Source organism: Jaculus jaculus, chromosome 5 (assembly GCF_020740685.1).
Source record: "Jaculus jaculus isolate mJacJac1 chromosome 5, mJacJac1.mat.Y.cur, whole genome shotgun sequence".
NCBI classification, from domain to species: Eukaryota; Metazoa; Chordata; class Mammalia; order Rodentia; family Dipodidae; genus Jaculus; species Jaculus jaculus.
In genome coordinates, this window is record NC_059106.1 from 17,664,082 (window position 1) to 17,685,339 (window position 21,258).

General features: G+C 41.1%; 1 protein-coding gene across 6 annotated transcripts in view; it reads left to right on the forward strand.

Moving 5' to 3' along the window:
* The window catches only part of Nckap5 (NCK associated protein 5), a 1,019,391-nt gene that overhangs the window by 866,654 nt on the left and 131,479 nt on the right, over positions 1–21,258 (forward strand). For 4 of the 6 annotated variants that reach the window (XM_004659647.2, XM_045151373.1, XM_045151369.1 and 1 more), the window contains 2 exons: positions 12,322–12,510; positions 16,854–20,626. In XM_004659647.2, the coding sequence (XP_004659704.2) occupies positions 12,322–12,510; positions 16,854–20,626 (3,962 nt within the window). The remainder of the gene's footprint in view (positions 1–12,321; positions 12,511–16,853; positions 20,627–21,258) is intronic. The other 2 variants (XM_045151370.1, XM_045151371.1) reach the window with 2 other exon arrangements.

Sequence of the window (21,258 nt, forward strand, 5' to 3'; positions counted from 1 at the left end):
TCCTCCACATGCATGTACCTATGTATCCACACACAAAGAAAGGAACACAGAAAGTTGGCCTCATCACCATGAAAATGGAATTTCCAGTGTAGGAAGTTAATTAGGTATACTGACATAATTATTTTATATAAATATGTACATGTTTGAAAATATGTACTTCTAAATGTACATTTTTATTGGATGAGTGTCTGCATCCTGCAGTGTTTATCTCACATGAAGGTAATATCAGTTAGCCTATATTAGAGTTATCAAATCACTCATAGCTCAAACAGAGTAAAAGTTGATTCCCCCTCTTGTTAAGTCTGGAGGTATTTTTGGTCCTAGAATGGCTCTCCTCCAATTGTTGACTAAGTTATACACATTCCCTTCACCTGGTCAGCTCCACCCTTAACATAGCACCTCTAAGGTTGCTTATTCTAAGATGGCTATATCAAGACAACTGTAGGACAAGCAAATAGAAAACAGCATGAGAGAAGTTCTTGTGCCAGACCAGGAGGGAAAACTGTTTGCTCATACTCAGTGGGCTAGAACTAACTATGTCACAGGGACATCTGTATTTGCCTGGAAGAACATGAATTGAAGTTCACCTGTATGACCTGAAAAAAGAGGGATGAGGTCACATGAGATCTAGATGGTCCCTGCCATAAGCATAAAGCAGAAATAGAGTGCTTGGTCTCCATTCCTATGGATATGATCATCCATAGGAGAGATTGGAAACCATGGTAGGAACTCTTCAAATCCAATAATGGTGTGAAACAAATAAAGAATCAGAGTGAGAGGACAGCAAGACTCATCATGGAAGGGAATCCACCTGAGTCAGAAATGGGGAGCAACCTTCCTTGTGGGGTTTTACACTATTCCTGAGTAATGGGAAGTAAGTATAGGAAGTGTTACATGGAAAGGTGGATGAGAATGTCAACTCAGAAAGGGGAGGGGCCTCATCCTGACACAGTTAGGATAGCTGATGGGGAGGGAGGGTGGAGCTGTCGTCATCAGTGAAGGCATTTAATAAAAGGCTCTATCACTTAGCATTTGTGTTAGAGATGTGTGAGGGTATGAGACAGGCTGCTGAGGTCATGTAGCAGATGATGCAAGGTCAATGTCAGACCTTTGCTCAGTGACCTTGTACCTTGAAGATCTTTAGCAGTTACTATCTCATTACAGGACTAACACCAAGGAGAATCAGTATATAGAAGGAGAGGGCTTATTGGGCCACAGTTTTCAGAGGGAAGTTTCAGCCTGGTGAGGAAAGCATGGCACAACAGACATCTTGGATATAACACTTTGTCATAATAGCAGAAAATGAGCTGGGTTTGACTACAAAATCTCAATGCCTGCCTCCAGTGACATCCCACTTCCTCAAACGCTATGGCTCCCAAAAACTCCATCAAATGGGGACTAATTAGGAGGCTTAATCAGAAACATTTAAAGCTATGAAACATTTTATATTCGAACAATCACATCTAAAATGTTATCTAGGGCTAGAGAAATAGCTTAGCAGCTAAGGAGCTTGCCTGCATAGGCTAAGAACTCATATTCAAATCTCCATGTCCCACCTAAGCCAGATGTACAGTGACACAAGCATGCAGTGTTGCACATGCACACAAAAGGACACACGTATCTGGAGTTTGTTCTTAGAGGCTGAAGACCCTTGTGTGCTCATTCTCTCTCTCTTTCTCTGAAAGTTAAAAAAAAAAAAGTTGTCTATATAAAGGATTCTTCCTGATTTAGAGGTTAAGGATTTGAAGTTGAAAGTGGTTCAAATGAGCTATTGTGCCCAGAATGACTCAGTGATAGTGTGTGACAGAGAATTTGCATTCTTCCTGGAGAGAATCTTCTTAAAAGATCACAACATTCTGGATTACTCTCAGAAAAATTTCTGACATTAACCTATATCCTCTATTGAATTAGCCGGGATTATCTACAGGAATAACACTTATAGAAGGAATACATATTGAAGAAAGGATTTGTTAGATTGACCCACACTATACAGGCTAGGTAGTCCAGAAGGACTGCTTGCAGGCTATAGAATCTGGGAACCTTGTAGTCGGTCAGTCCAGGAGGCTGGATGCCTCTCTAGTCCCAGTCAAGTGATAAAAGTCTGGAATATTCCTTAAGAGCCACTATCTTCATTTCACACTGGGAGGCTAAAGGGCTGGATTCCATTGTCCACAAAAGATGGCAGCAACAGGGCCAACATAGTCACCATAAAGAGCAAAGTAGGCAAAAAGAAAAAGACTATTTTTGTTGGGAAAATGTAAGGACATTGTTGGGAATATATATGGACACATACGTGAACATGCACACGCACGCACACACACACACACACACACACACACACACACACACACACAGTGTTGGAAGGGGTGCCTACACTAGGGGAAGTCTTCCACCATCAGTTAGTTCTTTGTAGAAATTCCCTCAATACCTGCCTGAGGTATTTTTCTTGCTTGATTAATGATCCAATCAAGCTGACAATATCAATTAAACATGCCATTCATGTATCAGTTACTATATCTTTGCTATAAACAAAAACACAAACCAGAAACAACTTATGAAAAGTGTTTAATTTAGCTTACAGTTCCAGAGAGTAGAGTCCATCATGCCAGGGAATATATAACAAGATCAGCAGGCCAGCATCATGTTCCATGTCAACAGAGAGGAAGTAGAAAGAGAGATCAAGTGGGTCCAGGCTGTGATACTTTAAGGACCACATACTTCCTCCAGTAAAGCTCCACCTCCCAGAGGTTCTACATCATTGAACCAAATGTTTAACCACATGAACCTATGGGTAATATTACATCCAGATTACCACAATCCATGAATATGCTCTACCTCCTTTTCAAATGTCAGAATTAAATCTATGTGACATAAATGACATGACTATGCCATTTTGAAAAATGGTCTGTATACATTTATGTATGCATATAATGTATGTCAGTAAAAGTATATTTATTAGATGTAGAGACATATATAAACCATAAGTCTTATAAAAACATTCTTATAAGAATCATAGCTTCAATGGACTAATGAGACATTATGGATATTTAAGGGAAGTTCTATAAAAAGAATTTTCTTGCCTATAATCTTATCAACAAAATTGATTTTATTCTCCTCTTAATTTAAAAAAAGCATTTTATTTATTTATGATATATCAAGATACAGAGGCAGAGAGAGGGCTAGAGAAAGAGAATAGGCACATCAGGGCCACTAGCCATTACAAACTCCAGAGACATGCACCACCTTGTGCATCTGGCTTTATGTGGGTACTGGGAAATCAACCCAGTGTCCTTAAGCTTTGTAGGAAAACAACTTAACCACTTAACTAGCTCTCAAGATCCTTAACTCTTATTTTTATTGATCCACATATATGGAAATTGGATAGCAACATATTATATCTTATTCTCTAAGACCACCTACCACCAGCTCTCAGTCATGGCCATACCTTAGTGAAAGGGTGTGTAGATTTGTACTGTGTTTTTTTAATCTCTTGATCCTTCTTAATGTGAAGTGCATTTTCTTATTGTGATTGGGCTAACTGTTAGTTTTTATCTTTCTGTAATAGTTAAAATATCTGACAGAGAAGAACAGTTATATTCCTCAGCTCTTATGAAACCTTGCTTTTTTGACAGGGTTAAGACTCAGGTCTCCTGACCCTGTGTCCCAAGGTATATCTAGTCTCCCAGTAGATGTGTCCTATTTTAAGGGAAGGGATTGACCAGTAGGATAAAACCCAGTGACATAGAACATCTTTAGGATGAGCGGTTTTGACATGCACATATGCATGCAGCTGGTGATGGGGTGACATCACATACCTAAGAGAAGTAGTGAAGTGCAATCATGAATTGAATAAGAAGTCAGGTATCTAATCTATAGAGGACACTTCCCCCAAATCACATGATATACCACTCAAAATCATCATTTCTTTTGTTAAATGTCATTTCCCATAACTACTTCTACTGTTTGCATATTGATAAATGTATTCTTAGGTCTTAAAAAATTATAATTGTTTTGGCACTCTCTCAATCTTTAAAACCTGTACATGGGTGGGGGCAAATCTCAGGGCATCTTTTTTTCTTTCTAGGCTGTAATATGCTCTAATTGAATACTTATTGAATCTAATACTCTATGACAGGTCCTGAGGATGAAACCATGGAATAAATTGTATTTTTGTTCCCAGGAAACTAGCATCCAGAGAAAAGTATAATTAAACTTGTCCACAGGCTAACGAGATGCCTTAGTAGATAAAGCACTTCCCGTGCAAGTATGAATACCTGAGTTCCAATCCTTAGTTGCAAAAGTGTCTGTAACCCCAGGATTTCCTACAGTGGGTTGGGAGGAAGACACAGGAGAATCAGCTGGAAGTTTATAAACCAGAAAGCCTAGTGAGTATAGGAACAAACAATGAGAATCTCTGCCTCAACACCAAGGTAGATGGTGACAACTGACACCTAAGATTGTCCTCTGACCTCTATACATCTTCTGTGACACATGCATGCCCACGCACACACTCATACACCCCCCCCCAAAAGTTGAACATAGTAATGGCATCTTCTGGTTACCTATTGTGATCTTAACACTCTTGAAGAAAATGAGTAAGCTACCTTTGAAAGTACATTGTTGAAGTCAGGTTTGCACTGCTGGCAGAAATCACCTGACTAAGAGCAGCTCGTGGGGGAAAAAAAGTATATTTTGGCTTAAAGGCTTGAGGGAAGCTCCATAATGGCAGGATAAAATGATGGCATTAGCAGAGGGTGGACATCACCCACTGTCCAACATCAAGTGGACAATAGGAACAGGACAGTATGCCAAACACTAGTAACGGGACACTGGCTATAATACCTATAAGCCCACTCCCAACAATACACTGCCTCTAGGAGGCATTAATTCCTAAATCTCCTTCAGCTGGGAACCTACCATTCAGAACACTTATGTTTATGGGAGACACCTGAACCAAACCACCACATTCTACCACTGGCCTCCATAAACTGATAACCACCCATGATATAAAATGCAATGAATTTATCCAGCTTTAAAGGTTTCCAGTTTCATCACTCCTAATGATGTTCAAACATCCACATAATCCAATATCTTCTAACTGAGCCATAATACCAAAAAAAATAATAATAATCTTCTCCCAAACCCATAATGGCACAGAATATACATTCACATTGCAAAAGAAGGCATTGGGCATAGCAAAGAAATATTCAGTCAATACAAAATTTGAACAGGGAAAACCTTGCAAACATCAAACTCTGTAGCTCCAAGTCCAAAACTCTAGTCAGTGACAAATCTCCAAGTCTGATACTTCTAACCACCAAGAAGTCTCTGGAGTTCCAATTTTGCCCCTCGAGCTAGAATGCTCACATTCATGCTAGCATTCAGAACACCTAAGTTTATGGGGGACACCTGAATCAGACCACCACATACAACAACAAACCCATGGACTAAGAGAAGCAGGGAAAAGGAGTGAAGCAAATTGAGATTTGCAACTCTACTGATATGGACCCTGTCAAACCTAAGACAGGAAAAAGATCTGTTACCCACAGCCCTGCCACAGCGTCCACTCAGCAGAAGGTCCTAAGTGGAGGTTGTAGAATGATTTGCTAGTATGTAGGATTCTCATGAATGCTCAACCTAAAGAGAGTCAAATGAACACAGAGACTCTGACACACAGAGCCATTTGCCATGGACAATGGACAACATGGCTGATTTTCTGGGACAAGTAACCTGAAAGGCGACCCTGTACCTTAATATGCTCCTAGTACTCTCTAGTGGCAGAGAATTTAATACATTTCTTATTGGTCTCCCTGGGTAACAAGGCTCTTTTAGGGTGCAAATGGAAAAAGGGGTACATAAACTTGTCATCTACATTATTCATTATGATGATTAGAGTATTTTTTTAATATCTAAAGTCAAAAAAGTTGTAACTAAGACAAACCAGGGTACAAATGCCATCTTTAAAATGTCACCAGTGTGGCAGAAACATTACACATAAATCATGGGTTTTATAATATTTGCCATTAAAACAAATCACATTTAGTGTCCACAGGAAAGACAGTAATTAGAATAAATATTAAAATAATGAAATATCTCTGTTTTAGCAGGACTTTCAAACACAACTGGACTAAAGAATTTAGTATATAATCAAATAGCACATAAATACTAATGCATGAAATTTTCTAAGTCCCCAGATCCCAGATGCAATTATTTTCTATTCACATTGTTCCTAACAGATGATACTAATGACTTTGAGTTAAAATGTGTCCATGGGAAGATTTCATAAGATCAGTACTATTTAGAAATAAGGTCACTTTTATAATTGTTTGTTTAGACTTTAACTACTGCTGAACATAATCTTATGATTAACCTGGTAACTTTTATATGAGCATACCAAAATTGAATTTTCACACTAGATAGTAAGTATATTAGGGTGCTAATATTTTTTTCCTATTACTTATCTTCCAACCCCTTTTCTTTTAACCTACTACTTATATTCCCAGGCAGAGAGACAAGACTACAAAAAAGTGATTGTTGTTTATAGTGTACAATTTTCACCTAGACATATATTTGGAACTCTGATGAACTAAAATAAACTTGTTTGAGATATGGCACATGTTCTCTAAACTGTAAACATCAAACACTTTTGAGATTTATCTTTTCAAAGCAGGATTTGGAAACAAATATTTGAAACCTCTCTCTGTTTGATATTACCCGGAAACTTCACTCACGCATCTTAGATCTTTCATCTGGAGACTTGCTTTCTGAGGGGGGAAGAAGCTGAAGTGTGACGCAGTTCCGTTTGGTTGTAAACTGCACGTGAGTTTCCCAGTTGTATTCACGGCAGTTGGCTGGGTTTTTATTTTTCCTCCATCAAATATGATGTCACGAGTGAACCATAATGTGCATTCTTGAAGCATTGTCAGGCAGATAGGAATACCTTCCTTTTTTGTGTTCTCTGAAATTCAATAACATGTCCCCAAGCTGATATAGTAAGCAAAGAGTGTCACTGTCTGCAAAAATATCATAAATCTTGGCTTTGTCCCCCAGATACCTTTTTGGGTATTGATTACATCTCAAAGTCTCAGAGAAATGGTCACAAAGCTTTTTATTAAAGCCCATGCCCCATATTATTCAACCTGCTCTTATGATATATTATGTATGAACTTTTAAAAATTCATGGACTCCACATTTCTTTTCTTTATCTGGGGCTAGCTTTGTGCTTACTTGACAGAGTGTTAACCGGCATGGCTTTTAATGCTCACTGACATAAAAAGAGTAACTTGGGAAAAAGAGAAAGGAAATGAGCATTTGTGGATAACTGCTTTTTATTTTGCCATATACTTTGTCAGTTGTAGACAGATATTCCACATCAAATTCAAATATTTTCATGTTGAATTGGAATGACACTTTGGTAAAATGTCACTTCATACACCCGTGAAGACCTCATGGATCTATAGCATGACATTAAGATCAGGAATCTTGTAACTATGCAGTTTATTAAAGAAATTTTGACTAAAATTATAGGGCTGCTGGCTGAGTAAAGGACTAAGTAGATTAAATGCTTGGTGCATAAGCCTGATGACCCAAGTTCAAATTCCTGGAACCCATATAATACCAGACATGTAGTACAAGCATCTGTGATATCAAAACTTTCACAGCAAGAAGGGAGATGGGAGAATTCCTGGAAGCTTTCAGGCTGGCTTCCTTGTTCAGCTACCCAGTGGAGCACCAAGACAAACAGTGAGATACTGTTCTCCAAAGCAAAGGTGATTAGTGGGGACCAATATTGAATTGTCCTCTGACCTTGACATACTCTCCATAGCATGCATGCACCTACATTAATATTTATGATCACACATACATAATACACACAAAATAATGTAGCTTTTATATTGTATTTCTCACAGTAAGGATGTTAAGTCATGTATCATCCAAGGTGAAATTATAAAATATAATGAAAAAATTACATTTCGGTAAAACAAACAATGATTACTGTCAATTAAATGAATGCTACTATGATAACTTTAAAGTAGAGACCAAAATGAAATTTAATAACAATCATTATTACTATTGACAGCTTGCTGGGTGTGATCCATGGAGTTCTTTTGGGCCCCAGAAAGTTCTGCTCTTTGGCTTTGTAACATTCTGGCTGGGGCCAGGGCCTGGCATCAGAAGGTGTTATTGACTAGGTGTCCCTAGGTAGGAGAATTAACATCAATGATTCCAACTTCACATTCAGAAAATGAATGTCATGATACTTCTTTCCCATGTCAAGTTTGTGGTGAGGATGGCATGAGACAATACAGGAAATGGATGTCTCCATGCCCACTGGCAATTTTGCACAATAAGCTGTTTTAGCCTTTTTCTTTTCTTGTTCTCTTTTAATATGTATCACCATGCCACAGTGGCAGAAATTCAAACCAAGAAAGAGAGATGTTCAGTGAGTAAGAGTGTGTAATGCACAAGCATGAGGTAGGGATGGCTCATTGGGAAAGAGACTTTGCTGTATAGAACCGAAGGCCAGAAATGGCCTGAAGACCCACATCAAAAGGAGGGAGTGGTCATGTGTACTTGTAACCCCATTCTTATAGCAAGTGGAAACAGGACTGGCTAGGGTTCACTGATTGAAAACAGCAGCTCCATGTTTAGCGAGAGACTCTGTCTTGGGGAAAGGATGTGGAAAAGCAGTGGAGAAAGCACTTGTCCCTCTCCTCTGTGCAGGCAAACAAGACACAGGCACGCGCACAAACACACATGTGTACACAAAACACACACTGCCAAAAGAGAGAAAAGATGGAATTCATACCTCATAAATGGCCTCAGAGGTCAAGTGCTCACTCACTAACAAAACAGTATTCCTCTAGTTTGAAGAGAAGTTAACTCTACATGATGATATGTTGACCAAGGCAAATATTAGAAAAAAGGAGCGCACTTTTCACTCATGATGTGAACAGTTATATTCTGTCCCCCCATTATTTTGTGTGTATGGGTGTGGGATTTACATATATGTGTTTCTGTATATTCATATGTGTGTGGTTGCATGTGTGCATGTATATGTGTGTGTACATATGTGTGGAGCCCAGAGGTTGACACTGGGTGTCTTCAACAATTCTATACCACATTCCACTTTATTTGTCAAGATGGGTCTGTCACTATAACCCAGAGTTCACCCATTCAGCAAGCTTAACTGTCCAGTTGACTTAAGATTTCATATCTTCACTTCCTCAGCAAGGAGATAACAGGCAAGCAACATGCCCACCTGACATGTGGTTTCTGGGTATTTGAACTCTGGTTGTAATAATTAAATAACAACTATTTTATTTACTGAGCCATCTCTCTAGCCCAACACTTGTACATTTTTGGTAGAAAGAGTGGGGAGAAATATTTAGGAGAGAAAGAGGGAACCCCACTTAAGCTTTAGTTCCTCGGGAGAACATAGAATGAAAACTCCAGCTGGAAGCCAGGCAGAGTTGGAGCTATTGGAGGCATTCAGCTCTGGTGCACCTGGCAAGAGGCAGACATGACCTCTCCCTAGAGATTGAACCCATCTGTCAGAGCAGAGGGGGCTCAAAGTAATAACCACCGCCTGGTTACTCACAGAATGAAATATGAGAGAACAGGTTGGAAACACACACGTAGAAGGGGGACATGACATGACATTCCTGAGAGTTTACAGAGGCTGCCCTCCAGATGTTGACCAGTGCTGCTGCAGGTGTAGGTGGCGGTGCTTCTTCCTCTTAGAGCACCGACTGTCTGTAGGCATCTGTTGAAAAGCAAATATTAACTCCTCTTCACTAAGTAATGGCCAGCAATAAATACAAGTGTCTATCAATACATATTGCTAAAAGCTGGGTTTAAAGACAATTTTCATTCTTTCCTGACATAAAGAGCCAAATTCAGGGATGGGGAAATAGAGTAGTAAAAATTCTTGGCATTTTTAGGACCACTTAAAGAGATTGTTATGAAGCAAAAATTAAGTATTGATAGCAAGGCAGAAGAAATGATTAAGCTTTATGGATATTGATTAGTGAGCAAATTAAATGTGCCTTGTATTGTGACATCGGAGTTTGACATTTACCACAAGTACTTCCATAACAACCTCACATCATCCCTACCTTCCATCCCCTAGCTGAGGCATTTAGTCTCTGTCAGTTGGAATTACATTTGTAGAACAGTGATAAGTACTCAGGTACTAATGGCATCTATAAAGTGTCAATAAAGTGCATAAGTAAGAGGCTGTGAAACTCTGCAAGTGACATGAAGACAGATGGCTTCCCATTGAAGAACTTCTGAGGCAAACCTTTCTATAGATAGGAGGATGGAATTAGACAATAATAGACAGATCCTATTCTCAGTGGTTGGAATGCTAAATTAATTTACCCATCCAGTTGGTAGACTTTCATCTATTACACAAGGGTCCCATAAGGAGGCTGTCAAGATGTGCTCAGGTGTTTATCAGTTTGTTTGTTAACTAAACCTTGTATAGGAGCCCTTGAACTTTAATAGCCTAGACCTTCTAGTGGGATCCAGATCTACTAGATGTGAAGGTTATTGCCATTTTCCAGGCAACTGGATACAGAAAGTTCTGTTATCAAGCCAGGTGTGGTGGCACATGCTTTTAATCCTAGCACTTGGGAGGCAGAGGTAGAAAGATCACAGTGAGTCCAAGGCCATCTTGAGCCTGAGACTACATAGTGAATTCCAGGTCAGCCTGGACCAGAGTGAGACCCTACCTTGGAAAAACAAGCAAGTTCTATTATCTTTTTTGCATATGTGTTTGTAGTATATGTGCATATGTGTGTTTGTATATGAGTGGGCACACACATGTGTATGGGTGTGTGTATGCAAATGTGTGGACATGTGTGTGGAGCCAAAGGTGGGCTTGGGGATTCTTCCTCAGTTACTCTCCAACTTATTCTTTCAGACAGTATCTCTAGATGAACTTAGAGATCACCAATTTGGCTAGACTAACTAGCCATTGAGTCCTAGGTATTCTCTTGTCCCCACTCCCCCACTATCAGGATTACAGGCACAAAATACCATGCCTGGATTTTGTGTGTGTGTGTGGGTGGGTGGGTACTAAGAATCCAAACTCAAGTCTTTATGATTGCATAGGAGAAACTTTACTCCACGGAGTCATCTCCCCAGCTCCTCTGTTATCTTTTACGGTAAAGAGACCCTTAAGCTTCGTGCCTGCTGTGATGGCATCTTGTGAGATAGCGCAGATACCGTGGGTCATTTGTTAAGATGACCTAAAAAAATATCATCACAGCCAGAAGGGTGATAGAAGAGTACTCTGGTACACCTTCAGTACCCTACAGTACAGATATTGACATCATGGAAGTTAATATTTTCTTTTCACAAGAGTGTATATATTGTGCCACTACGTAGTATGATCCAGATATCTAGGGTGGCAGTCAAGTGATTATGCCCTGGAACTGTATAGTGAGTGAGGATGTCACTCTCTCTTCTTCTATCTGTGGCATTCAAGTAACATTATAATTACTAATATTATTTTGTTCTGTTTTATTCTTTGACAGTGAGAATAGAATTGTAGACCTCATACATGCCATTCAAACAATGTGCTTCTGCAGTACACTTCCACCCTTTTAATTATGCTTTGATTTTTATCTGATCTCTTACCATTGTGGCTGGATAAAGTGAGAAGGCTCCATTGAACTAGGGTACTTTTGTCTAATAATGATGGTGTCTTGAAATATGCCACCTATTGTGGGCCAGACATGTTCTGCATGTACCTAAAGCCTCATATAATTTTTGCAATTACTTCATAATATAGACAATATTGTCATTATTCATTTTAAATGAAAAACTATGCCTATAAAAGTTAAATGAGTGATGGCAATATAACTCAGTAGGTAATATGCTTGCGGAGCAAGCATGAAGACCTGAGTGTAACCCCCAGAACCCATGTCAGAAATCCAGTGTTTGAGAAGCAGAGATAGGAGGCTATCTGGGGATACCTGGCTTACTGATACAGACTCCGGGCCAATGAGAGACCTTGTCTCTACAAAGGTGGATGGTGTCTGAGGAATGCCACTTGAGGTTGTCCTCTTGACTAGACATGCACACACACACACACACACACACACACACACATACACATTTCCTCACACACACAAAAATCATGTATGCACAAACACAAAAGTTGAACAATTTCCATGGTGTCACACAATATGAGGCAAAGCTGCAGGCTCAGCTTATAGTCCATGTGGCGTCCAACCTTCTACTTTCACTCAATGACTGTGGATTCTGTGGATGCAAGCCCTTGCTGATTTAGTGTGGTCCTGCCTCCTTTAGGAACGCCAGCAGAATGCAAAACCAAGAACCCCTGCCTTGAAATGCTCTGGCTCAGGGCTTGTTGAGCCTGGACACCTCTGTCCTCGAAACAGTTGTAGCAGCAGCGACCTATCACCGTCAAGCACCTGCAGCGAGTACTCCAGTGGTTCCTCCTACACATGGCATGATGGGAAGCACCTTGGCAAAAGGGTAAGGCCTTTCAAGGCACATTGACATCAGAGAGAACTGGCAATGAACATTCTCTAGAGGATTTGGCCACAGAGGCAGAGGGAGTGAGAAGGAAACGACTGCTGAGTGTGTCTACTCATGATTCATGTTTACCTCCCCTAACTAATGCTATCAGCTCATAAGATGCAATGGACAAGCTGGAGAGATGTCCCAATGGGGAAATTGCTTTTCCCACAAGCATGGTAACCTGAGTTTGGATTCCCAGCACCCATGCAAAATGTCAGGTGTGAAAGTAAGTGCTTGTCATCTCTGCACTGAGGAAGCAGAGAAAGGGAATCCCTGGGGCTAATAGGTCTGCTAGTTAGCCAAATAGGTGAGATCTAGAGCCTGTGAAAGGGCCTGTCTCCAAGCTGTGGTGATGATCAGCTGAAGAAGATCACTGATGTTGACCTGTGGCCTCCACATGCACACATGTGCACACATACCCGTACAACAACTTGCATATGGCACACAAGAAGTGTCCCACACATATGAACAAGTATACACATATGCATGCACACCACACACAAATATATAATTACAGTAAAAATCATGGGGTTGAGGATATGGCTCAGCAGTTAAAGGGATTTTCTTCCAAAGCCTGCTGGCCCAAGTTCAATTCCCCGGTACCCATGTAAACCCAGACTCACAATCTGGCATATGTGTCTGGAGTTCATTTGCAGCAGAAGCGGCAATGCTGCACCAATACTCCCTTTCTCTACCCCTCTCTCTCTTTCTCTTTTGCATGTTATACAAATAATAAATATTTTTAGAATTTATGATCAAATCAATAATATGATGAGACTTTATGTTGAAGATCTGCATATCATATACATATTCCCCAAATATAACAAAAATAAAGAAAAATTAGCTATTTCATTAATGATTTTCTATTGGTGACATAGTGAAGTGCTAATTATTAGATATATTGGGTTAAATAAAGCATCAGTTTACTATTAGTAAATTATTTTATTAGTAATAAAATTAACAACAGAAAAAAAAAAAAACACTATGGCAGACCACACAGAACCATTGGTCTGCCAAAGAGACCTGCTATGCTTATAGACCAGAAATTGTTCTCCAGAATTTGAGATCCTCATTCTCTCAAGAGTAACTCCAGTCTGCACACCGCAGGTCATCACACAGCTAGAGACCCTTCCTGCTGTGGACAAACTTCTTTGCACATTGGTGCAAGCCACGTATTTTGAAACTATTTTAGTAGTCCCCTAGTGTTAAAAAAAAAAGTGGAATGCACAAGAATGAATACCTGAATCAAAATTCAAAAGTGAATTTTCTATCATTGAGATGAGTTTAGTCCACACCTTTGACAGCACAGAAGCCAGGGAAAGTCTATAGCTCAAAGCATCCATTGCACAGGGAGCTGCTTTGTCATCTGAACAAGGACTCTGGAAAAAATATGAAGTTTGCATTTGGAGCCTATTCCTATGGATTCAGACAACTAATGCAATGCAAAAGGCTGCTACATTATCAAAATTACTCCTTCCAAGGAGTGCTTCAGAGCTCTGAATAATGACTGCAAGAGGCCTGGCTGCTCAGAGGCTGGGAAGACTGTCAGGGAGGTTTCCTTGCCTCTGAAAATCACTGACTCACTGAGCCTTTTCCTTTTCTCATTCCATTCTCATACCTCTTCCCCTCTTTCCCTCCCTCCCAGGACCTTTTTTGCTTCCTTCCATATATATATATATATATATATATATATATATATGTATGTATGTATGTATGTATGTATGTATGTATGTATGTATGTATGTATATATAAAGTTTTGGCTGACATTCTTCAATTAGGGCAATCTTTGATGTACCAAAGCAATTTATCCCATGAAAGAGGTGAAAGAAGGCTCTGAGGACCTCCGCAGATACTTCAGCGGCATCCTGTTGTAATCATGTAATTACAATGCACCTATCACATCTCACGGTATACAGCCCTGGTTCCCTGGGTCCCAGCATGCTAGACCCATAGCTGTCAAGACATTTTAAAATTATATTACTTAAGGAATTCCTGCAGTTTTTACCTGGCAGCAAATTCTTCTTTATTGAAAACTTACTAAATAAATTCCAATAATATAAATGTTAATAAAATATTAACTTAAACAATAATGAGTGAATAAGCAATAGTTCTATTTAATATTAAGTAGAAACTTGGTTTTATCATGTGTAGGCACCATAATTTCCCTCTGCTCTGCCCCCCATTCTCCTGAGGGCCCTCCTCAGTGTGATGGCTGGTATTCACAGTGGAGTTGTGGGTTATGAGTTGTGAGAGCAGCAGTCAGTCATTGTGAAGGTGTTGGCTTATCCTCTGGATATTCCTTCCCACCCTATGTCTCTTACAATCTTTCTGCCTCCCCCCTCTTCCACAAAGTTCCCTGAGTAGTGATGGGTATGTTTGAAGTCTGCTTTAGCATTGTGCTCTTATCAGCTTCTGGATGTCTGCTTTTGTACGATTTAAGTATCCTCAGTGTCTTATTTCTTTCACCCTGGCACACATTGTCAGGCTCACCATGGAAGCAGCACTCTTGCTCATCTTACCAATTCCTCTGTGGTTTCACTTAGGCCCTAGCTGATCTGTGAGCAGTAGTTTATCTGTTGTCAGGGAGTAAGCTTTCTTTTCTTTCCTTGGTAGAATTTGGTTGTCCTTGGTCCTCACTGCCATCTGAAAAAGAAAAACATATTCCTCAATGGAGAGTGAAATAATCATAGGTTAAAAGGTATAGGCATTGCTAATTTAGAGAGGTTTTGATGGATGTGTGCTCTCTTTTGGCCAAAGACTAAATGGGAGCTTCTCATTGGAGTCCATAATCTTGGTACTCATAGGATTCTGGCTTGGTTCTCAGTTTTAGATACGGGTTCCTTTTCACTGAGCTGATCACTTAGCCAATCAGAGAGCCACTGCTTACCCACCTGGGCTGGGCACAACTATTGCATGGGTGTATTGATCTTGTCAGGCTGGTTTCTTTTGTATACTTTTGTATACAAAATATTCTTTTGTATACAGATATTCTTTTGTATATTGTGAGCAAGCAGGGGAACTGCTATGCAAAAGAAATAGTTCTTTTTAAGTTCACAAATATCATTTATTTTTTTCCAGCATGTGCATTTGTGTAGGCGCATATATATGTATAGCATGCATATGAGTACATGTGAGTACAGGTGTGTATGCATGTGCATGTGCATGTAAATGCCAGAGATCGGTGTTTAGTGTCTCCAATTTATTTATTGATGCAGGGTCTCACATGAAGACATGGAGCCATCAAATGTAGAATAGGATGACCAGTTGATGTTTTTTTCTCTTTAATATCTTCTCTAATGTCCACCAGCAGCAGAAGTGTCCAACCTTTTGGCTTCTCTAGGCTGCATTGCATGAAGAATATTTGTCTTGAGCCATACCTTAATAAGTACACTTAGGTCCTATTTTCTTCTGCCCATTTCTCAAGCATCTCTTTAACACGCCTCCCTCACTTAGAGCTTCGTACAATCCATTTCTTCAACTTCAGACTCATTTCCCCACTTTATGCATTAGGAAACCTATGTTGTTTTCAAGAATGAGATGCATTTATTTAAAATGCCTTTCATATATGCCTGTACTAGTTGATTTTTTTCTCATTACTACAAAAAAATACCAGAAAAAAAGCAACTTAAGGACAGAAGGGCTTTTTAATTTTTTTTTTTTTTTTTTGGCTCACAGTTCAAGGTTACAGTCCATCATATCGAGGAAGGCATAGAGACGAGCAGGAAGCAGCTGGTCACATTCAGTCCAGAGTCATGATGCAGAAAGAGATGAATGCTAGTGTTTAGCTAGATTCTTCTTTTTAATCAGCCCAGTACCCCAGCCCATGGAATTAACCTAATTAGAAAAAATAACCAATTAATCCCTCTGGTGTGCCCAGAGATTTGATTCCATGGAGATTCTAGAGTCCATCAAGTTGACAACAGAGATTAACAATCACAATGCATTTCATGACTTTTCCAAATAGACCTGTTTGTTTTCTCCTTTGAATGTCTGGTACAGCCACCCACTTGAAATTTTCATTTCTTTTCTTGACACACAGATAGTTGTGGTCAAGCCCTCTCATTCCAGCTCCTTAAACCTAGGGTCTTAGCTTTCAGGTTTTTATTTCTCTGTACTACATAACACAGGACCTGACAAAAATCAATGCTTATTGCACATTTAACATTACACAAGCTCTAATGATGTGTGAATACTTATCAACCAGTAGCACAAATTAAGTCTACTGAGGGGATTTTCCTTTTGTATATGTGTAATCTGCATAGTTTAAGCACTTCTGATATCTGTTTTTCTTTCCTAGCAGTCATCACAGAACTGGGATAAAAGACTAAGTATTGACTCCTCGCTCCCAAGTGGCTTCACTAGTTCTGCAGATGAACTTCCTCCCACTCGTATCAAAGAGAGCCACATTTTGGAAGGGCTGAGGAAGCTGCAGAGGAGAAGAGTGTTGCTTGAACCCCCATCCATGATAACCAAGTGGGGCTATAAAGATTGTATGAACTCAAATGAAGGAATATATTCTCCAGGAATTAAGAGCAGCAGCCTCAAGGAATATCCTCCCTACAAACCACCTGGCACAGGAAGCCCCAGCAAGGAACCCCATACCACCTTTGTCTATGACACAGATTCTCATGAGGAGGCAGATGACGACCCATCTTCCCTAGCATTGCAGCAAGCAGATCCAAGCCAAGGCTGCAGGATACCTGGCCGGAAGCTCACCCACAGTGTTTCTGACAGTCTGTTTGGCTTGGAGCTGCATGGGAAACACTTGCTGGAAGGGACATCTTCAGGTAATAGCAGTGAAAGACCTGAAAGGCTTACTCAGTGCGTCAGCAACTGTCCCTTAGAGACGAAGATGTACTCAAGTGTACACCAGCCTCAGGTCCAGAGAGAGAGGGATGCTCACAGCCAAGGCCACAACCACATGGCTCCCCATGCCCAGCTCTCAGACACAGATGAGAACGAAGCCCTGGATGAGCTGCACATAGAGAGCAGTGACGAGAGGAGCCCTTCAGACTCGTCACTGACGGCAGACACCGACAAGTCTGTGGAGAACCTGGACATCCTTCTGGGATTTGGAAAATTGGAATGTGGGTCTCAGGAGGAGGATAAAGAACAACTGCCTTCTCATTCAGAGATCAGGCCAGCAACACTGGGCCTCATTACGCAGCATAGGGTTGTGAAGAGAACCTCTTCAGAAGAATGTATCACAGTGATATTTGATGCAGAAAATGGAGAGCCCGTTGAATTCAGTTCTCACCAGACTGGAGTTGTAACTGTGACAAGGGCCGAAATTTCCATCAGCCCAGCCCTCACTGGGTCCACAGCAGAAAATACTGAACTTTTACCTCAGGGAATTACTTATTTACAGACACAAGCCACCACAAAAGACTATTCCTTCCCAGGCAGACCCAGAGAAGAAACTGAGAAAAACATTCCAAGAGATGATGAAGGCAGTGTTGCTCTGGCTCTACCTGACTCTTTCAGCCCCAGGACTACAGCAATTCAGAATTCCCCACATATGAAGCTCACCAAACCAATACACAGCATGTTATATCAGAGTGACTCTAGGTCCTTGGCATCCATGGGCATCTTTCAAAAGCAAGGCCTGACTAAAATACCTGCCAGAGGCAAGTCATCACCTCAGAAATCAAAAACGACAGAGCCTGAAGCCTCTACAGTCCCTCCCTCCAGTAGTCCAGTGAATCCTGAAAAATCAACACCCTTCCCTATAGGGAAACTCTCACAACGCACAAAGGCAGACAGCTCGGGGCCACTCTTTGACAGACGAGTAGATCCACACATTCCAAAGCAACCCACTCTGCTTTCTTATGGTCCCAGAGTGTCCAACAAGAAAAATTGGGCCTCATACCTCAAGAATCAGGTTCCAGAGGCTCGATCAAGGCCTCTCCTCAGGCCTGATGATAGCAGGGATACCCCTGTGAGGGACAAAAACTGTGGTTTGGGTTCAGAATCAGCAGTGAGCTCTCCCTCCCTATCCCCACCTCCAGGCAGGTCAGTCTCTCTATTGGCTAGGCCCAGTTATGACTACCCACCACCGAAATCATCTGCCAAACCTGAACCCAGGGTCCCCAGTGACACAGCAAAGACAGAGGTCAAGTCCCCTAAACTAAAAGGATCCTTTGCCCCTGTGACTTCTTCCGGTCAGACTACTTCAGAAGTTCTAAGGAAGAAACCTGCTATGGCCTTGAAAAAGTCCATCTTTCCTTCCTGTCTACCCTCCACAGAAGTATTAATGCATACCCAATACCCTGACCACACCCCCTCTGGTTCATGTGCCGTCATAGCCCCAGGACCACAAAAGGTCTCTCCAAAAAGAGGTGTTCCCAAAGCCTCTACTCAGCAAACACTTGGGACCATCCACCCGAACCGAGGGCTATGGACACCTAAGACTTGTCCTTCAACCCATGAGCTACTGGAGATAGCATCCTCCAAAAGCTTATCTCCAAAAAGAAAAGGACTGTTGAATGACAGTGTTCCCATATCCTGCCAGCCTTCCTTCTCAGGGACATCAGAGTCACCATCATCTCAGGTTAACAGCCCCTCACCCTCATCACAATTGCCCTCCAAAAGTCACACCACAACACAAGACAGTCAAAACCCTCCTGAGAAAGTACTGAAAACCCGCCTCCCAGTAGGACTCAAACTCCTCATGAAGTCTCCCCAGTTGGCCAGAAAAAGCTCCTTGGTGCCAGGCAAACAGGAGAAAGATAGTTTAAACGAAGCCTCTAAAAGCTCTGTGGCTGTGAGCAGGAATAAACCTGAGGACTCCAGAACTCCAGAAAGCCTGGAAACCACAGGTGATGAGAGAAACACAAGCTTGCTAGATTTACAAGCTGCAGTCAGTTTGACCAGAGGGATTCCCCTAGCAATGCCAGAGTCATCAGAAAGTGGCATCCCTGGGGCCGATGGAGGAGATGGAGTAGAAAACAGACCAGTGAAGAGATCCTTCTCCTCTAGCAAGCCACACCTAAAACCAGCTCTAGGCATGAATGGTGCCAAAGCCCGGAGCCAGAGCTTCAGTATCCACTCAGGAGACAAGCCTTCCATACCTTCCACAGAGGGGCCAGGCAAAATCCGAACTCACATCATCACCAACACTGCTGAGAGAGGTAATTCTCTCACCAGACAGAACATCCTCACAGAGGGATCCCCAAGCAAGAGCCCTTCTGTTCCTGTATCTGAGAATATACCTGATACTGGGAGAAATCTGGGACACTCCTTCTCAAGGCAAGGGTCCCTAGGCAGCACAGAGAGCTCCAGCAGCCAGCATGGAAGCCCAAGCAAGCTGCCTATGCGAATCACCCCACGATCTGAAGGGCTCTTCACCACACTTGGAATGGAAGACCAACAGATCTATGACCAGGGAGAAGGCCCCAGGGTAGATGTCCACGAAGATCCCGGAAATGACTATGACAGGTGTCTGCTCATTCCTACAAGTGGCACTCAAGTCTTGCAAGCCACAGGGAGGGTGGAACTTTCAAGCCATTTGGGAACAAGCAGGATATCCAAGCTGGAAACATCTGGAAGAAGTTCAGATGTTTCTACCACTGAGACTAATGCAGTGAGTCCAGAAGCCCCTCTCTCACCCTCAATCGAAGAAAAGGTCATGTTGTGCATTCAGGAAAACGTGGAGAAGGGTCAAGTGCAAACAAAGTCCACTTCCATGGAAACAAAGCCAAAGCCCGGGCCCTCTTTTACCAACTGGTTTGGTTTTCGGAAGAGTAGACTCCCAGCTCTCAGTAGCAGGAGAGTAGATGCTTCCAAAACTAAAATGGAAAAAAAAGATGGAAAAGTCCTTGGGTTTGGAAACAAGCAACTCAAATCAGAGAGAAAAAAGGAGAAAAAGAAGCCCGAAGAACAGCGCAAGACAGAAAATGAGCTTATCAGGGGTGCCAAGTCACCAGAAATTCCAGAAAATGGTTTACAAAACAAAAGGAATCTGAAAGCATCACAAGATGTCTATAGCCTCACAAAGTTTGAACCAAGAAGTAGACCCAGTGCTGCTGTGTGCTTAACAGAGGACACCTTTATGACAGAACTGTTGAACAGGTAACTCATCTAGCACAGAGGATGGCAATGTAGAGGTGTCTCCCTGCTCCCCTTCCCACCCACAAGGGCAGTTCTGTTTTGTTCATTAAATACCAGTCAAGCACAGTTTCTATACACACAGATATGCAGTCCTTTATACATTAGCCAGAATTTAAACTATGAAATAAAAGTTAGCAATAAAATGATAATTTAGTCCATGTTACTTTGTTAACCAAGCCAATGGTCTCTGAAATTAAAGAATGGTAAGTTTTATCGAGGTTGATAGAAATTCGACCTACATGAGAAACCATGAATGTACCCATATTGCATGAAATGGAAGAAAATTACACGTAAGTTCTAAAGCGTGCTGGTTTCAGTGACTGTATTGAACAAACTTAGGAGCGTTCCAGAAGCGATTGCTTTTCCTTCTCATCTTAAGCCAGAAATGTACAAAGCAGTCACCCTTCAGTGGTCTATATTTTTTTATCTTTCCTGTAAACAATCATAAAAATCAGGGTTTTGGAGATAGCTATGTTGGTAAAATGAGCATGAGAATCTGAGTTCAGTTCCCAGAACTCATGTTAAAAACGAAACAAAACAAAACAACAACAACAACAAAAATCTACTTATAATACCAGCAGTAGGCAGTAAGA